The sequence below is a fragment of the Macrotis lagotis genome, chromosome X (assembly GCF_037893015.1).
Source record: "Macrotis lagotis isolate mMagLag1 chromosome X, bilby.v1.9.chrom.fasta, whole genome shotgun sequence".
Lineage (NCBI taxonomy): Eukaryota > Metazoa > Chordata > Mammalia > Peramelemorphia > Peramelidae > Macrotis > Macrotis lagotis.
Window position 1 is genome coordinate 493,401,833 of NC_133666.1, and position 18,394 is coordinate 493,420,226.

At 32.5% G+C, this 18,394-nt stretch overlaps 1 protein-coding gene across 6 annotated transcripts in view; it reads left to right on the plus strand.

The window, feature by feature from the left end:
- Positions 1–5,830, plus strand: part of CXH18orf63 (chromosome X C18orf63 homolog) — a 43,557-nt gene extending 37,727 nt beyond the window's left edge. For 5 of the 6 annotated variants that reach the window (XM_074201416.1, XM_074201418.1, XM_074201419.1 and 2 more), the window contains 3 exons: positions 3,394–4,389; positions 5,252–5,344; positions 5,593–5,830. In XM_074201416.1, coding sequence (XP_074057517.1) covers positions 3,394–4,389; positions 5,252–5,308 — 1,053 coding nt within the window. In that variant the 3' untranslated portion in view covers positions 5,309–5,344; positions 5,593–5,830. The remainder of the gene's footprint in view (positions 1–3,393; positions 4,390–5,251; positions 5,345–5,592) is intronic. The other variant, XM_074201420.1, reaches the window with a different exon arrangement.
- The last annotated feature ends 12,564 nt before the right edge of the window (positions 5,831–18,394 follow it).

Here is an 18,394-nt window from a genome sequence, read left to right on the forward strand (position 1 = left end):
GTATTTCTGAAAAAATAGTCTGCCTATAGCCAATATACTATTTCCCTATTAACACAGAATTTCTTGTAAATGACTGACCCAATTTTTACTTGGTCTATTAAGTGATTCTCCTTAGGATACCTTAGGAGTCAGGGAGAGGTTTTTTTTTTTGGTCCCTAAATAGTTATGTTGAGCTTCATTATCTCATTTGATCCTTATGAAATTTGTAAAGCAAGGAGGGAAGATATTATTTCCACTTAACAGAAGAGAAAGATGGGACTCAAAAAGTTAAATAATCTGGTGTGAGGATCCCCAGTTTGGTTAATATTAGAACTGAGATTAGAAACTTAGTCTCTTTTAGCTTCGTCTGTCTTAATTACACTTCACTACTCTCCTTAAGAGTCAAAGAATATAAACCTTCAAGTCTAGAAAGGGTTATTGTCTCTGTTTTCTCTCACTCTCTCTCTGTCCTGTCTGTGTCTCTTTCTCTGTCTCTGTTATTATCTCTATCACCCTATCTCTGTCTCTCAGACTATCTGTCTCTGTCTCTTTCTCTGCCTCTGTCTCCTTCTCTGTGTCTCTGTCTCTCTGTTTATCTCTGTTCATATCTGTCTGTCTGTCTGTCTCTCACATACCAAAATACTCAGCATGACAGAGTAGCTAGAGTACTGGACTTAAGAGTCAGCAAAACCTAGGTTAAATAACACATGACTTATTAGTTGTTTGGCCATAGACAAGTTATTTAACTGATTCTAAACATCACCCTTTATCTAAAATAATATCTATATTAAATTATACAGATACCTCAAATACAATGAAAATATAAAGTGCCTTGAAGACTTAAAAGTGCAATATAAATATCTGTTGTAATTATTATCTGGGTAATGGCCAAACTTCCATAAAAATTTCCAATTTATGTTTTGATTCTTATATATGATTTCTTATCAATTTACAGCTTACCTAAATTGCATGTATAATTCTTGAAAATGAGGTCAGCTATGACCTTTTGTCAATGATTCTTTGACAATAATTAGGAGACTAGAATAGTGCCTTTTCATAACAATCAACAAATATTTATTAAGTATCTACTATGTATCAGACCCTGGGTAGAACTTTACATATTCTTTGTCAAAAAACTTTGGGTTATTTACTGTGAAGTTACAGTTTGTCTAAAAGGAGACCTGGAGCTAATTGCCCCCTTTTGTTGAATTATTTAGAACTTCATCTGCTGTTTCCATAGGTCCTTTTTGTAGACTTGTATAAATTTTGTATATGGGCCTAGAGGTCTTTGGAGTGTTGGGTGTGTTTTACAAATTGAAATAATAAGTAAATAATAACTGAGACTGAACTTATAAACTCTTGGAAATCCTTTTCATGGCGTATGTGTTTTGGGTACCTTATTGCAATAACAGCACAGTATAAGTACAAAGTCATTGCAGGCCACACATATTAGTCAAGTATAGAATGGACATAGTTTATACAGGAAAAGATGATGCAAATTATTTTGTGGCTTTTCCTATCTTGAGATTGCCTCTCTATACCACATCTTTAAGATTTAATTTCATTTAATAAGAGTTTCAGTGATACTGAACTTAAACCACTTGTCCAATGTAGCAAGCTCTAACAAGGCAGTTACTAGTATAAGGTCACACATAGGACAGTTGTCAGGATGACTAAAATTGATTAGATCACTATAAGCATAATACTGTCTATGCTGAAATTGTTAAATTGTATTCTATTTCTTACCAAAGAAGATTTATCATTTCAAATCTACTTGCTGGCACCTTTGAAATAGCTAATGCTTTTTTTTTTCCAGTCACTACTTCAATTATTAGATTGTCCAATCTAGAACCCACAAACAAATAAAAATTTATTCATATTTTTAGTACTACCTTATCTGTCTGAAAATGCCTTAAGTTTCTTTTTCCAATACATTTGATAGGTTCCTAGTGTTTGTAATATTCAAAAGAATGAGAAATCATGTATGGTCTAGATTTTACAAGTACCTTGAATTTATGCTGTGTAGAGAAGAGAGAGAAGCTCATATGACATTTTATATAGAATCTTCAACAAACACTCAAGATTTAAAGTAAAGGTAAAATAAAGAAATTAGAAATAAGAGGGGGAAAAATCAAGTAAATTTTGTAATGATTGTTTTCTTTTTGTTTATTTGAGCAGTATGAGTAAACCTGTTTACTAATAAAGATGTTTGAGTCTTTGCTAGGTGTATAAACTTGCACAAATAACTTCTCATCTAAAATTTCTTTTACTATAAAATTGCTATAATTATTATGAATTATTTACTTCATGGGGTTATTATAAAATGTGTTTTATTCATCTTTAAAGGTTTTATAAGTGATTTGTTATTTTCTGGTTACTAATAAAATACCAACTGAAATTTTTTAGGTGGTATAAAGCAATTTAAAGAAAAAATACAGTAACTATGGGGGAAACCTGCTTTATTAAATTACATGAAAAATAAAAACTTAGCATATAAATGAATTGGGGGCATTTACTCATGTTACAAATTTTACAAATTACAAATGGATTAAATGAGTTGTAGCAATTTTTAAGTTAAGATTTAATTTGCACAAACTTTTAAAGAATGTCTGTTGCATAAAATGAGGCACTCCCCTCATAAAGTGTATTAAAGAAGACCTATTGTTTTATGTCATTCTACTCCAGTGATTTATTTTTCCCATCATTACAACTTTTATCATCACCAATAACTAGGGAAACAAAGATATGGTTATTACCCCCAAAGAAATTACATACTATTAAGAAAGCTATGACTAAAAATAATGTATGGTACCATGTATTAAATGTCAAATGAATGATAAGACAGGTTTATAGGATTTTGAAGGATAGAAAGATCATCAAGATATAGGATAACTGGAGGAGACTTCATAGAGAAGATGATATTTTAAGAAAGACTAGACTTTAGATAAATGGAAAGGAAGAAGGGAGGGCATGTTTAGAGGCAAATGAATGGTTAGCTTTTTATAGTAATGTTTATAAATTATTACAAATGGATTATATGGTTACATTTTACATGAGAAAACTGAAGTCTAGGAGAGTTATGTAACTTGCCCAAGGGCATAGAGTGAGCTAATTTCAAAGCATGGGTTAAAATCTAGATCTCTTGACTCTCAGCCCAATCATCTTTCTACTTATATCCATGACTTAATTATTCCTTAATGATATTATTTGTACGGCAAAATGCTCTCTAAGATTTCCCTACATATTATATAGAAAGAAAATCACAATCTATTCACTTTAAAATTTTAAAGTCACCTGGGATTTCCTGATGGATTATTTTTTTCTCCTATATTTGAATTCTTGCTTAACATCTCTTGTTTCTTTTCTGTTAAAGACTTAATTTTATTTTTTTATTTTAATAATCTCTTCTTTCAGGGAAATAAAGTCAAGACTCCCAATCTGACTGCCAAAAAAATGTTTAGAGCTTCTCTGACTCAAGTCCCTTCCATAGAACCTACTTTGGTTCAGAGTCCATTATCAGCTACGATGCCATTTGACCACAAGATGGAGCTTTTAGCTAACCAGCCAAAGCCAAGTATTTTTTCAAGTCTTAATCTGCACCCAGACTATGAGACTAAAGCCACTTATGGTGGGGAGTCACAGCTATGTTTTGAAGCATCCAGACACAAAGGCAAGAACTTTAAGGCTCAGGATGTAATTCCTGATTGCCAAAATAAAAGTACCACTAAAATCATACCAATTTTTAAAGGTAGACTGATGCAGATGAATGAAAATATCTCAAAGTCTATTAATCAGAAGAAAAGACAGCATATTAGTATGGAATCAAAGATATTTGCAAGTAAATCTTGTGTGACCCAAATTAACAAATTGAATTTAGGTCAATCTGAGAAAAAAAAAACTAAAAATAATATATGTGTAACACATACTGGAAATGTAAATCCAAGGAGTTTTACACCTCTACAAAACTCATATACAAAGTCAAATTTTTATCTGCCTAAATGCATATCATCAAATGTGAGCGTAAGTGGACATAAGTCCCAGTTTTCTGATGATTCAGTATTTCAGTTGTCATATAATAACTCAGATTTAATTAGAAATGTCACAAACATTCAAAAGAAAGAAAATCTAGCAAATCAGCATCCTATACAAGTTTTGGAGAAAGGCCATGAATCACTACAAAGAAAAAGACAATTCCAAATTTTTGAGACAGACACAGAAACAGAAGATTCCCAGCTACCACAACAGAAGTCTCAGAATCCAGCTAAAGAAGTAGATTTAAATATTTGCCGATTAATCTCAAATAGAACAGCCCCTACATCAAAAAGGAAATTTAATCAAAAATCTCCAGAAACTTTGAAAGACAGCAATATTGCCATTCATCGTGAACTATTCAACTCTTCAGTTAATCAGGTAAAAAAATATTTTTCAGTAATTAATTTTTAGTAATTTCAACTGAAAAATGACTTTTAACCTTTGTAAAAAATAGTATAGGTACATACTAGACATTCAGAATTTATATATGGTAGTGTTATGAAGACATCTAGCAGATGGAGTAAAAACCAAACATATAAGCAGAAATATTTAAACATTTACATGTGGTGGGAGTAATTATGGAATAATTATGAAGTTGGTTTATATAGCATTTATACCTCTAATTGAAATTTAGTTACTTGAAATTGTTCCATTGACCATTCTATTTCTATAAATTCATAGGAAGATAAGAAAAAGGGAAGTTATGAAACTGATCCATAACCCATATTTTTATTTATTCTGTGACTCAAGAAGAGTCTGGGTATACTCATACTAATTTTTTGGCTCCCTGATTTCATTGGCATGAGTACTCACTTCCATAAATGCAAATCACAATCGCTTCACATGTTATCCTGTGTGACTCATCCATATTTTCCTTCATACAGTATCTAAACTATTGTATTGGAGACTTTTATCCCTATTATCTCAAAATAACTAATATACCATGAGGCCTCTCCATCTATTAAATCTTCATTTCATTATGTGACAACATACTTTTTTAGTCCCATATGTTCTTCCTAATAATGTTTTTTTAAATGTTTGTTATATACAAGTTGTCAAACTCACATTACATATATAGAAAATGATAAGGGCTAAAAAGATTTCTGAAAGAACACCAGGGGACATATAGTTGCTAGCAATTGAAGTATATCACATCAGTCTATTTACTTTGCTGCTTTATATAAAACTTCAAATTTATATGGTTTATTTGTAAAAGAATTAAACTGTTTTCCATTTATAGGGAAAAGGATTAGGTAAATCAAAACCTAAGAAATCCCAGATCATTCCAAATATTTAGAACATGGACTTAGAAGAACATCAAAAGACCCACCAGGTAATTTAGTAAAAGAAATGCAAAATACCTCCTACTTACAAAAAATGCTCGTTTCTTAAGCTTGAGTCAGTCTCAGTACAGTAAAAAGATGTATATTAATTTGGTTTTTCTTTCTAGTCACCTCCACATAATTATAAATGACATTTATGTAATGCTTTAAAGTTTGTAAAGCATGTTATATGCATTATCTCATTTGAGCCTTATAACAATCCTCTGAAATAGATAATTTGTATTTCTTTTTATTTTAGGTAATATATGAGCATCTTTTCTTATTTTTAGCCTGATTTCACACCACCTGTGACTACTCCTATTCTGCCAAACTGAACATTCACTACCTGCTATATATTCAGCATCAGGATTTGGTGGTTGGCTCTGCCACTCACCATCTGTGTCAGCTTGGATAAATTATCCTTTCTAGGAATCAGTTTCCTCATCTATAAAATAAAATAAAAAGATTAAATTAAATGATTTCTAAAGCCCTTTAATCTGTGTCCTTATTTATTTATTTTTAACTGGACCCATAATTTCACTGGTATAGGGTGGTACCCTGGTCAGTAAGCTTTCAGAGTCTGAATGTCCATTCTACCTATCCTTTCAAGTTAGATGGCATTTCCTCCATGATGCCTTCACAGAGATCTCAGTTATAATTCTTTTCTCCTTGAATTTTGAATGACACCTAGTTTTCTTTATACTTATGAATTAGAAAGCACCCTTATTTTCCATAAAAAGAAACTGAGATACTGAATAGACAAGTGAATTGCTTAGACTTACGCAGTAAAATATCAAAAACTGATTTTAAACTCATGTTGTCTGACTCCTGAACCAATTTTATGTACTTATTTGGCACTGAATTTATTTTTAAGGTTTCTGTGTTTGTGTGTTTGTGTATGTATGTGCTTGTATTATATCTCCTACTAGATTTTAAACTTTGTGAGGTTTTGGACATTGTTTAATGTCTTCATCTCTTTCAGCACGTGGTTAATTTAGTGCTCTTTATACATAGTATATACTGAATCAAAGTTTGTTGAAGTTGTAAGTCTTACCTAATTTTGTAGCCACCACTTGAAATTGCTGCTGGACACAATTTTCTTATCTTTTTTAATTGTAGGCCATTGTTAATAGGGAAGCATATTTTATTCAAATTCAGTTTTTAGAATATTCTTTGCAAACAAAATCTGAAGATATAATTACATTGTGAAGCATCAAATAAGTATTGTGCATAATGGTTTATTAAAAGAATGTTTAATCAATCAGTAAATTGATTTTTGCCTGGCACTATACTAGGCAATGGGGGAAACAGAGAAAAATAAATCAATCCTTGGCCTCAGGCAGCTCATAACCTCTTAGGAGAAAACAAAATAGATATAAAGTTAATATACATGTATATATTGTTTTATATATATATATATATAGTGCATAGTAAACAAAATATATTATATATATATAATTAAATATAGGATAAGGTTGTGGTGGATTAAGGAAATGCTTTTATAGAATGTAATTTGAACTAACTTTGAAAAAAATGTAGGGATTCAAAGAAGCAGAGGTGAAATGAAGGGCATTTCACCCTCCATCATTGTTCAGGGGGATAATGTGTAAAGCCCCACAGATGGGAGATCGAAAACTGAATATGAAGGATAGTAGGTTAGTTGAATCAACTTCAAAATCAACTTAAAAATGAGAATTTTAGATTATCCATAGAATTTTAAAAGTGCTAGATAAGCAGTTTCTCCATCCAGTGCATTCTCAGACTGTCTCCAATCTATTGTCCTAATCAATGAACCTTAAGGAATGGTACCCAATTTTATTATTGCTTTGTTAAAATAGCAGGAATTCTTGGTTTCTCCATATGAGTATTTTATTCACCCACAGAAATCAAAGTTCTTCTACAAAATGGTAGATGATCTTTTGATAGTTGCTGAGTCAGAAGAATGCATTACACTTTGGTCAAACTAGTGATTGGTCTCTTTGAACTTAGGGTAATTAAGTCTCTTAAATTAGTAGGCTAGTCCTCATTGACAGGCATACAGTCAATAGACCGACATTTAAAACCTTGCCTGTTTGGAAGGAATTGTAGAGGTCTTGTTCTGTTGGCATAACATAAGAACTAAAGGTTACCGTCATTCTAAACTTAGGCGTTGAAGTAGGACATTATTTTTAAAACTGTGCTTTAGCGTCTTTTGAACCCTATTATACTGGAAGACTTTCAGGGTCAAAAAATCCCTCACAAGGATGCAGAAACAAAAGTATCCCAGTTTTCAGAAATTTTCCATTAAAAATGGCATTTAAGATCAGATATATTCAAAGAATAAACTGAAAAAGAAACAAACAAGTCCTATAAAGAACAATTAATATTATGCTCTACATATTTATCCTATACCAAGTGCATGCTCTTTACCATACCATTCCAATAAGAATTGTATTTTTCATAATAAGCAAAATAATAATAATAGCACATTTCCATAGGACTTGAAGTTTTATAAAATATTTTCCTCTGAACAACCTTGTGAGCTCAATCATCAAGTATTCTTTGTTTTTATAGGTATTGTCACTCACCTCTAGGTTTTCAAGACTCCAAAATGCTTTTTGAAAGCTGTGGTTTAATGTAAGATTACACAGGGTTGGAAATTAGAGGCCAGATTTCAGAATCCTAGTTTTGCTATTTACTGGTCATGTGACTTTGAAACCAAGTCTCTATATACCTCCCTGGGTTTCAATTTACTCATCTTTAAAATGAATGGGTTGTACTAAAGTTCCTCTTAGTTCTAAATCCTATGATTTCATAAATCAAATACTACAAAGACAGATACAAATGACTTGGGAGTCTATGCTTGTCTTTATTATATTATTATTATTACATATTTATGGATTGAAAGAGGAATTCAAGAGATGTTATAGAGATATAAACAGTAAGATCTGCTAATTGATTGGGTATTTGGGTTAAAAAAGAGGACCTGCTGTGATTATGAATTATGAGTCACAGCAGCTAGGTAGCATAGTGGATAGAGTACTGACCCTGGAGTCAGGAGGACCTTAGTTCAAATCCAACCTCAGATCCTTAAAATTACCTACTTGTGAGACCTTGGGCAAGCACTAACCCCATTGCCTTGCAAAAATTTTTAAAAAATGAATTGAGTCACTTGTATCTGTCTCTGTAGTATATCCTATTTGTAGTTGATTTATGAACTCATAGAATTTAGAAGGATCTTTAGACATAATCCAGTGCAACCACTCATTTTAGAGATGAGTAATCACAAAAAACAGTATCTTTGACAGAAATAGGGATATTTGAAATAAGAGTGTATTTGGGGGGGTACTGAATTTTGGTTTAGATAAGTTGAGTTTCAATTCAACACTGAGTTGAGTTCCATGTCTGGGACATCTAGTTTGAAATGTCCAGGAGGCAAATGGTGTTGCAGGATTGAAGCTCAGGTCAGATTAGGGTTAGCTACATAAATTAGGAAATCTTTGGCATAAAGATAGTAATTAGCATAGGAGCTGAGGAGATCACTGAGACAATTTAGAAAAAGATGAGTAGGGATCTAGGGCTAAACCTTGGGGAATACCCACAGTAAGTGGAATTCCCATATGAACCAATAAAAAAAACTGAGGAGTAATTATTCATTTAGGAAAACCAAAAGAGACCTAGTGTCACAAAAGCCTAGGGAGATGAGTATTCAGCAGAAGGTAGATCACAGTGTCAACTGCAGCAGACAAGTTGAGAAAAACAAGTAAACTACTATTAACTTTGAAGAAACCAGATTCAGTCAAGGGGTGAGATCAGAAGCCAGATTGAGGGGTCAAAGGAAAGAAGTAGATGTAGACAGTTTTTGAAATGAATTTGTCTGGAAAAGGAAGGGGAAATAAAGGATGAAAACTTGAGGTAGTAGGGTCTAATGAAAGTTTTTAATGATGGGGGATAATTGAACATATTTAAAGGCAATATAGAAGGAATCAGTAGGTTGAGAGAGGTTGAAGTTTAAGAAATGATTGAGATGATTTTCCTACTAGAAAGATAGGAAGATACGGGATCAAGGGCACAGAGTTTTATCACTTAAATTCATATGTTCAAACAATCAATACTTATTAATTCTACTATGGACAATTAATATCAGTTCCTAAGAGAAATACAAAAATAAATAAGACATGGTCTTTATGCTCAAAGAGTTTGTAGTTTAGTGAATATAGATAAATTAAAATAGTAAGTTAATAAATTTGTTAAAGGGGAAAGCATTTGTATTATTCTCAGTTCCTTTTACTACAAAAGAGTTTTTGTTTTGATAAATATGTAGAATTTGATTACTTGATTATTTAGCATCCTAGTTCCAATAGAGAGTGTGTAGTCACCTACCAAGCCATTATAAATGTTCACTCTAGGGTCAAAGATTTTTGTTTGAAATAGGGAGAAACATGTGACTACATTGTTTAGTTTCCAATTTTGAAGCCTGATTAAAATGCTAAATGAGTAAAAATCTTTGGGCATGTGTGTATATTTATTTAGTTTAGAAAATCCATGTGCAGTATGGAACCAAAAATGTCATTCTTCTTATTTGCTTTGTCATAGGCATACTCTGAAGTCTCCCAGGAGCCAAAAATTGGTTTGCTCATCAGTTGAACATTGTTTTCAGTAACTTGTAAATTGTAAAGCCATGGATAACTGATTCCATGGTTGCTTATATTCTAAGGCTATTTGGGTACCATAAAAACATAAAGTAATTGCTTTCTTAAACTTATAGCTACATGCCTGAGTTAATGTTAATATTTAAAGGAATTTGAATTTTTTTCAGATATTACTCATGCCAACTTTTAGTATTTTATGCTTAATGACATTTGTTTTATTTCATATGTGTAACACTAAATAAATCAGAAATAAATAAATAAACACTAAATAAATCAGAAGCTCAATGAACGGTTTGTCTTCTTACTATAATATTGTTCTTCAGACCAGTTTTGGCTCTTTTACTGTAAAATGACTCATGAATTACTTTGTCAATACTAGCATTTAGTTTATTGCTCATTTATGGAATCATTATTGCCTCTTAAACTATTCATGTTTCTTTGTCCTCTTTATTTTCTTATTCTGAAAATTTTAAAATAATATCTTTTTCTAATATCCGGTTCTTGCAAAGTAAAGAAGATCCTCAATAAGACTATGGGTAATAGATTCCAGGGGTCCTATCAAAATATTCTTAATTTTTGATCTACTAACATGAATGGACTGATGAATAAATACTTTCTTAAGCTATGAAAGAATTTCTATTAATCTCCTTCCTTTCATTGTCTATCTCCTCTAATGAGATATCTATACTTGATTTCTTTATTTCTTTTACTCCTAGCATCTTCAGACTGATTTACATCTCATCACTTACCGAAATTTCATTCTCTGTTGTTATTTGTGGCTCCCTAAATACCAAATCCAATAAATTTTTATCAGTCCTTGTTTTCCTCAACTTTCTATGGCACTTGACTATTAATGACCTCTTCTTGTCTCCTAATTCTGGACATTCCCAAAATTCAGCCCTCAGTCCTCCTCTCTTCTTTCTTTATACTCTTTTACTCACAGAATTCATTCATCCTCTTGGCTTCATTTATCAGCTAATGACTCCTAAATCTTTATCTCTATCCCTTATTCTCTCACATGAAATATGGTTTAGCTGTATACCTCAAAGTGTTCCTTCATTGTCTCATTGGCAACCCAATTTTAAATAAAATCAAAATCATTTTCTTATATTGGTTCTAATAGCATCACTTCATTATTTCTGTCAGTAATATTGTCATTTTCCCAATTATCCAAGTCTCATATTTTTTCATCTTTATTAATTCCCTCAATTACTTATCATCAGTATCTAGTCATCAGGAATTGTAGATTCTTCATAGTGCTACTTATATTCATTATTGTATTTCATTCCATTCCCTTTGCTACTACTTACTCAAAATTCTTTCTAATGCCTAAATTTTTACATGAGCTTCCTCACTAGTTTCCTTGTCACCATTTTCTTTTCCTCAGTAATCCATGCTTTACGTTATTTCCTGAATGATAGCATTGTGAAATGATTACAATGGGAAAATCATAATGTTCCCAATGGGAGAAATTCAGAGATATTTTACTTGATCTCTTCTTTTATAGAACTTCCTTGAATAATATATAATAATATAATAAATGATCTACTAAGCAATTCAAGTGAATCTTCATTATTACTTAGTAAATGATCTTAAGAGACTCCTCATTACCTAAAGGAACAAATTCAAACTCCATCATCATCATCATCATCATCATCAAGCATTTTGTAAGTACATTCCTGGGACTACGATAAGTGTGGGAGATACAAATAAAGACCAAAAACCAAAAAATCCTGTCCCTGACCTCAAGGAGTTTACATTTTAATGGAGACAACATGTAAGCAACTGTATACATGCTCACTCTATATATATATGTGTGTGTGTGTGTGTGTGTGTGTGTGTGTACATATATATAATATATATATATATATATACATACACAGTATTAAAAAGGCAGAAATCTCAAAGAAAATGTAGTTCCAGTGGGAGTCAATGAGAAACACTTCTTGCAGAAAGTGGAGTTTAAGCTAAATCTTCAGAAACCAAGATGGGGAGGTGGGGAGGGAGAGAATTACAAGGATAGGATGAAAAGTCCTGGACTCAGGCAGAATATCATATATGTGAGGAATAGCAAGAAGTTTGGTGTCATTAAATTTTAACATCCATTTAAGGGGATTAAAGTCTGAAAATATTATATATGATACCATAGATAAATTAATAGACCAAAAATACTCTTATCGGATCTATGGAAAGGGGATGTTTTATGATCAAACAAGAATTAGAGCACATTATTAACTGAAAAACAAATGATTTTGACTATATTAAAAAAGGTTTTGTACTAATAAAATCAGTGCTGCCAAAATTAGGAACAATCTAGGAGTTCTGATCAATTCTCATCAATTGGGGAATGGCTAAACAAGTTATGGTACATGAATGCTATGGAATACTATTCTATAAGAAACCATAAATAGTCGAATTCTAGAGAAGCGTGGAATGACTTACAGAATCTGATGCTGAGTGAAGGGAACAGAACCAAGAGAACAATGTACACGTCAACAGCATTATGAGATGAACAACTTGGATGGAAGCAACTCCTCTTGGCAGTCCAGAGAGCTAGGACGACCCTATTAGACTAGCTATGGACTATGTTATCCCCATCCAGAGAAAGAAAACCAAAACAAAACACACACACACACACACACACACACACACACACAAACACCCTTCCAAATTGGATGAACACTTTATAAAAATTATTTTTTATCTATTTTCTCTTAATCCTAATTCCTCATACTGAAAATTACTAATTTGTAAACATGTTTATCAAAATATATATGTACAATGCTAACCTGACTTTGCCCCTGAGGGGAGGGGGATGGGAAGGGAAGATGGAAGGAAATTTTGTAACTTAAAAATATACATGTGCATATATAGATGAAAATTTTTTAAAAAGACTATATATGGGATGCCAAGGCCCTAACCTACATTTCAGACTCCCTACTAATTAACTAAACATGGCTTGTTTAAACTAACATATGCATTCTCAACTTCAGGCCTTTTCCTCACATTTCCTCTACTATTATACTTTGTATAATATTACTCATGTTATTTCTTTTCTCTCCCTTCTCCTTTTCTCTGTTATTCATCCTTCAACTAACTTAATTTCTTTGTCATTTTCTTCTGATTGTTCTAACTCAAATTGATCTCATCTTTTTTAATTCCAACAATGCCTTGTTTAACTTTTTATAACAAGATTTTTTAAAGATTTTATTTATTTTGAGTTTTACAATTTTCCCCCTAATCTTCCTTCCGCCCACCCCCACAGAAGGCAATTTCCCAGTCTTTACATTGTTTCCATGGTATACATTGATCCAAATTGAATATGAGAGAAAAATCATATCCTTAAGGAAGAAAGAACTAAAAATCTCTTAAGTTGTCATTGTGGATAAGATAGAAAAATGTTGGCTAGATAATAATAGTTAGATAAATTCAGAATTGGTTGAGTGACCAAACTCAAAAAGTAATTACTGTTAAGTCATCATTACCTTGGAGGGTACTATCTGAAGAGTATTCCAGAGACCTGTCTTTGAATCTGTAGTTTAATATTTTAGCTAATAATTTGAATGAATCTGCACACATTGAATAATGGTCAAGATACAGAAAAAATTAAGGAATTAGAACAGTTGGTTAGGTCTGATAAAAAGGAAGTGATGACTGAATAAAAACTTAACTAGATATTGTGAATGGAGGGGAGGGGACTTTGTTCAGGATGATGTCTCAATTCCCTTTCAGCTCTTGGATACTGAGACTAGTTTGTTTGGAGTACAGAACATGTAAAGAAGCTTGAACCTGGGCTCTAGCATATATTCTATGATCTTGGGCAAATCATTTAGCTTCTCTGACTTTTTAGTGTTCCCTTCTGCAAAATTGGAATAACATTATCTGAAGTGCCTAATTTATATTGTTATTATGAGGATCAATTGAGAAACAAGATATAAAGCATTTTGCAAACCTTAAACATAAAATGAATGTTGCTATTGTTATCAGTAAACAAGTAGAAGTCTTAGAGGTTGACTTTGAGCAGAGTAATGACATGATCAGATATGTGCACGAAGATGAGTTTGTGAACCATGTGAAGAATGGATAAGAAAAGAAGTTCAATAAGAAACTCATTGCAGAAGTCCTAATCTGTGATAAGACCTTTTGAGAGATTAATGGATCAAATGAATATTTCAGAGATATGAAAGGTATGGATTTGAAAGGTAAGGGAAAAAGAATAGTCAAAGTTAAATTTTCTATCAGGAATGACTGTTGATATCACTGATAGAAGAGAAAATCAAGATGAGAATGAATTGGGAGTCTGTCTATAGGACATCAAATGGAGATTGTCTATAAATCTGGAAAAGGTCAATACTAGAAACATTGGAGAGTGATTTGCTTCTATCTGATAGTTGCAGATGTGCCTATTAAAATTGTTGAGTGGTACTGAATGAAACTGCAGAGTGAGAATGTAAAGAACCAAGAAAAGAGTATCAAGGATGGGATTTTGGAAAACACCATAATTTAAGGGCTAGGAAATAAAGCAAGAGAAAGAGACAAAGGAATAGATGGAGAGGTGGGAGAAGTGAGAGTGTCATGTCAGAAACGATGAAAAAGAATGTAGTTCAAAACGGTAGTCAATAGTGTCAAAAGTAATAGGTAATGAGGTAAGGGAATAAATGTCCTTTGCATTTGGTTATAAGGTCATTGATCTTTGAGATTTGTTTCAGTTAAGTACAGAGGGCAAAAGTTAAAAGGCAAAGATGAAAGAATGAGTTTCTTATCAGGAAGTATATATATAAACCACTTTCTTAAGAAATTTAATTTTTGAAGGGAAGAAGTGATAGAATGGTAACGTGGTGGGGTATAAAAGTTGAGGGAAAGGTTTGGATTTTTTTTTAAAGAATTAAAGAAACCAGAGCATGGTCAGGTAGGAAACTAGGAAGGAACCAGTGAATAAGGAAAGATTGAAGTTGCATTATGGGAGAGAAGGATTCTTAGAAGCAAAGTCTTTGCAGGGAAGGGAGATGAGATGAAGATCGTAGTTAGAAGGATTGTCCTTGGTAAATAGTAGTAACACTTTATCCTCTAAATTAAGATGGGAAAAGTATGGTTGAAAAGATTAAGAAGAAAAATGGTTGAAGAAATTGAAGGGGTTTTGAGGGGGTTGTTTTAGGTTTTTGCAAGGCAAATGGGGTTAAGCAGCTTACCCAAGGCCACACAGCTAGGTAATTATTAAGAGTCTGAAGGCTGATTTGAACTCAGATACTCCCGACTCCAGGGCCAGTACTCTATCTACTTCGTGGATATTGAAGTTTTAATGTGAGTTCTTGAAACTTGGGTAATGTTAAGTAAATTCCCCTTTTTATAAGACTGTGGAAACTGTTTCTTCCTCAGTTAGAAATAATTTTTATTCATACCTGTTTTTCTCTTAGGGATTCAGAGTTGTTTTTTAATTTTTTCATCATGAACTAGAAAATCATCAACAACAAGAAACAAAGAAGGCCAGAAAAAAGGAGGTTACGAATACAAACATTTCCTTATACAAAGGACACCAGAAAAAAAAGATGTGAGTTCATAGACTATAGCTTGTTTTTTAAAATAAATTTAATATGATAGTGCCTGTATTGTTCTACTTCCTCTATCCCCTTCTTAATGTCTTTTACTCTTTTACATCTAATTATTGTGTTCCAATGTTCTGGATGAGGTGTTTCATGAAATATCCATTACATTGAATTCCATGATATAGTAGCAAAAATGATAAAAGGCAGAGAAAAATATCACACCCTTCAGTTGAAATAAATTTTGAGGGTACTGACTGATGAACATTTTTTTCCTAAGAATCTGCTTAGATTTGACACTCTTATAAGTATCTCCCAAAAGAAAGACTATTCATGGAATGTCCAACAAAAGTTTAACATATATAGTGCTTTTCAAAATAGTCGGTTTCTGTAGCTTTATATCTCTTTCCTAATAAGTATAAACATGTAAGTATGCATATATTAGATAGATAAGCAGGTAGGTGGTTAACTGTGATTTTGAATCTTAGAATTTTGAAACTGCAGGTGCTGTCCTTCCTCATCCTTAGGAAAGTAAATGAATCAATATTGATTGCTATAATATAAATATATTAATAAATAAGCCCTTATCAGGATCTTTATGTATGGGAAGTTTATCTTCATTCTTCACGGAATCTGAGTTAAATTTTCACAAATGGAATTTCAAGTAAAAGAAAAAAGTAAGCATCTCTGTAAGTACTTTGATTCTTTGCTTGAGAGAATAAACTTTTTTAATTGATATTTTATCTTATTTTGCAATTTACATTTATGTAACTTTTTTCAACATTCATCTACTTGCATACTTGTAAGTTACATATTTTCTTACCACCCTCTTCACCATCTTTCTTCCCTCTGTGGTGAACAGTCTGATAAAAGTCATACATGTACATTTGTGTTTAACATTTTTCCTTATTAGTCATTTTGTGTATGAGGAATTAGGTCTAAGGGAAAAGAAAGAAAACCATAGGATAAGAAGGAAAAACATAAGAGAAGTTATGTAGAGCAGCTATCTATTCAGATTCTGTCTCCCAGGGTTGTCCTGGCTCTGAACTGTTGAAAGGAGATGCTCTACCATAGTTGATCAACTCACAATGTTGTTTCTAATGTGTATAATATTCTCTTGGTTCTGCTTCCTTCATTAAGAGAACAATCTGAGGCTATTCTTTTGTCACTTGGAAGATAATTAACATACATCCCTTAAGTTTTAATTGCTTTTTTGCTTTAGTCCCCGAAGTCAGCTAAGAATATACCCTCCTTGTGCACAATAATAATTTCTTAGATTAAAACATATATTTTAGGGGCGGCTAGGTGGCTCAGTGGAAAAAGCACTGGCCCTTGAGTCAGGAGTACCTGGGTTCAAATCCGGTCTCAGACACTTAATTACCTAGCTGTGTAGTCTTGGGCAAGCCATTTAACCCCATTTGCCTTGCAAAAACAGATATATATATATATATATATATATATATATATATATATATATATATATGTATGTATATATACACAAATATACATCCCACTTGTTAAATAACCTTGAGTGAATCAGGAGATTTTTCCAGTCTTATACTCCCTTTCACCAATTACTGTACTCAGAGATCCCAAAGCAGAACTCTGGAAGAAGAAATGACAGATAATACTCTATTCCTTATCAATGACTTTCCTGAAATCCCTGAAAAAAGAAGGCAACATCTCTAACACATTTCAAAGATGAAATGCACTATCCAAAACAGGAAAACTCAGAAGTCTTTTTGAGGGTTGCTACATGATTCTAGTCTGAGGAACAGTCACATCATTTGAAGATTTGAAGATTTAAAACATCCCACTGTCTCTAGGCAATCTTAAAGAAAATCCTTTAATCCTTTGGACACTTTGTGCTTTATACATAACTTTCATTTCTCCCTAGAGGGGTAGCAGAGTTACTAATGCATAATGATGTATTTTTGTGGACAATTTTTTAAAAAACTGAAATAAGGGAAATTGATTGTCTCCCCTACATTTTTAAATTTCTCCAGTTTAGGGAGCCCTTATGACTGAATTGTAAATGGTACTAATTTAGATTTTCATACCACCAAAGGTAAGTATTATGAGAAGAGACTTACAGGTTGTGCTGAGGCAACAGAATTTTCCATTGCTGATACATCAATCAACCAGAAATCATTTATTAAGAGGTTAGTATGTGCTAGGCCCTAGGTAAAGCTCTTGGGATACAAGAAGAAAAATTAAATAGTTCTAGCCCTCAAGGAGTTTACATTCTAATGGAGGAGACAACTTCACAGATGTAAGTTGCAATTCACAAAACTTTAGAGGGGAAATACTAAGCATCTGGGAAAACCAGGAAAGGCCTTCTGTAGAATAAGCTGAGTCTTATAAAAGACTGGAGAACACAAGAGGTAAAGTTGAGGATGGAGAGTATCCCAAAGCACCAGAGAAAGTCAGTGCAAAGGCACAAAAATGGAACTTGGAGTATTGTATTTGAGGAACAAGACCAGCATGGCTAGATCACAGAGTGTCTTTATGGAAATAATTACTTATACCAAATTTATTCCTAATATTGGCTATCATCATCTCTCCCCTCAACCCCAAAGAATCCATTTTGTGAACATTTGATGTTTTTTCTAGTTGGCAGGTTTTTTTTCAAACCAGCAACTGAGGTGAAAGATCTCAGTTATAATGTAAATTTTACACCCCTTCCTCTTCTTTCTTCAAGGTCTGTTGGTTCTGCCTCTACAATATTTCTGAGATTGGTCACCTCTTTCCAACTACCAGTACCCTAGGTCATTTCATCTTACCTGTATGTAGTTTTGCAATGTCCTCCTAAATGGTCTTCTTATGTAGAGAAGGGGGTCTTCACATTTTTATGTCACAGATCCCTTTAGCAGTCTCATAAAGTCTATGG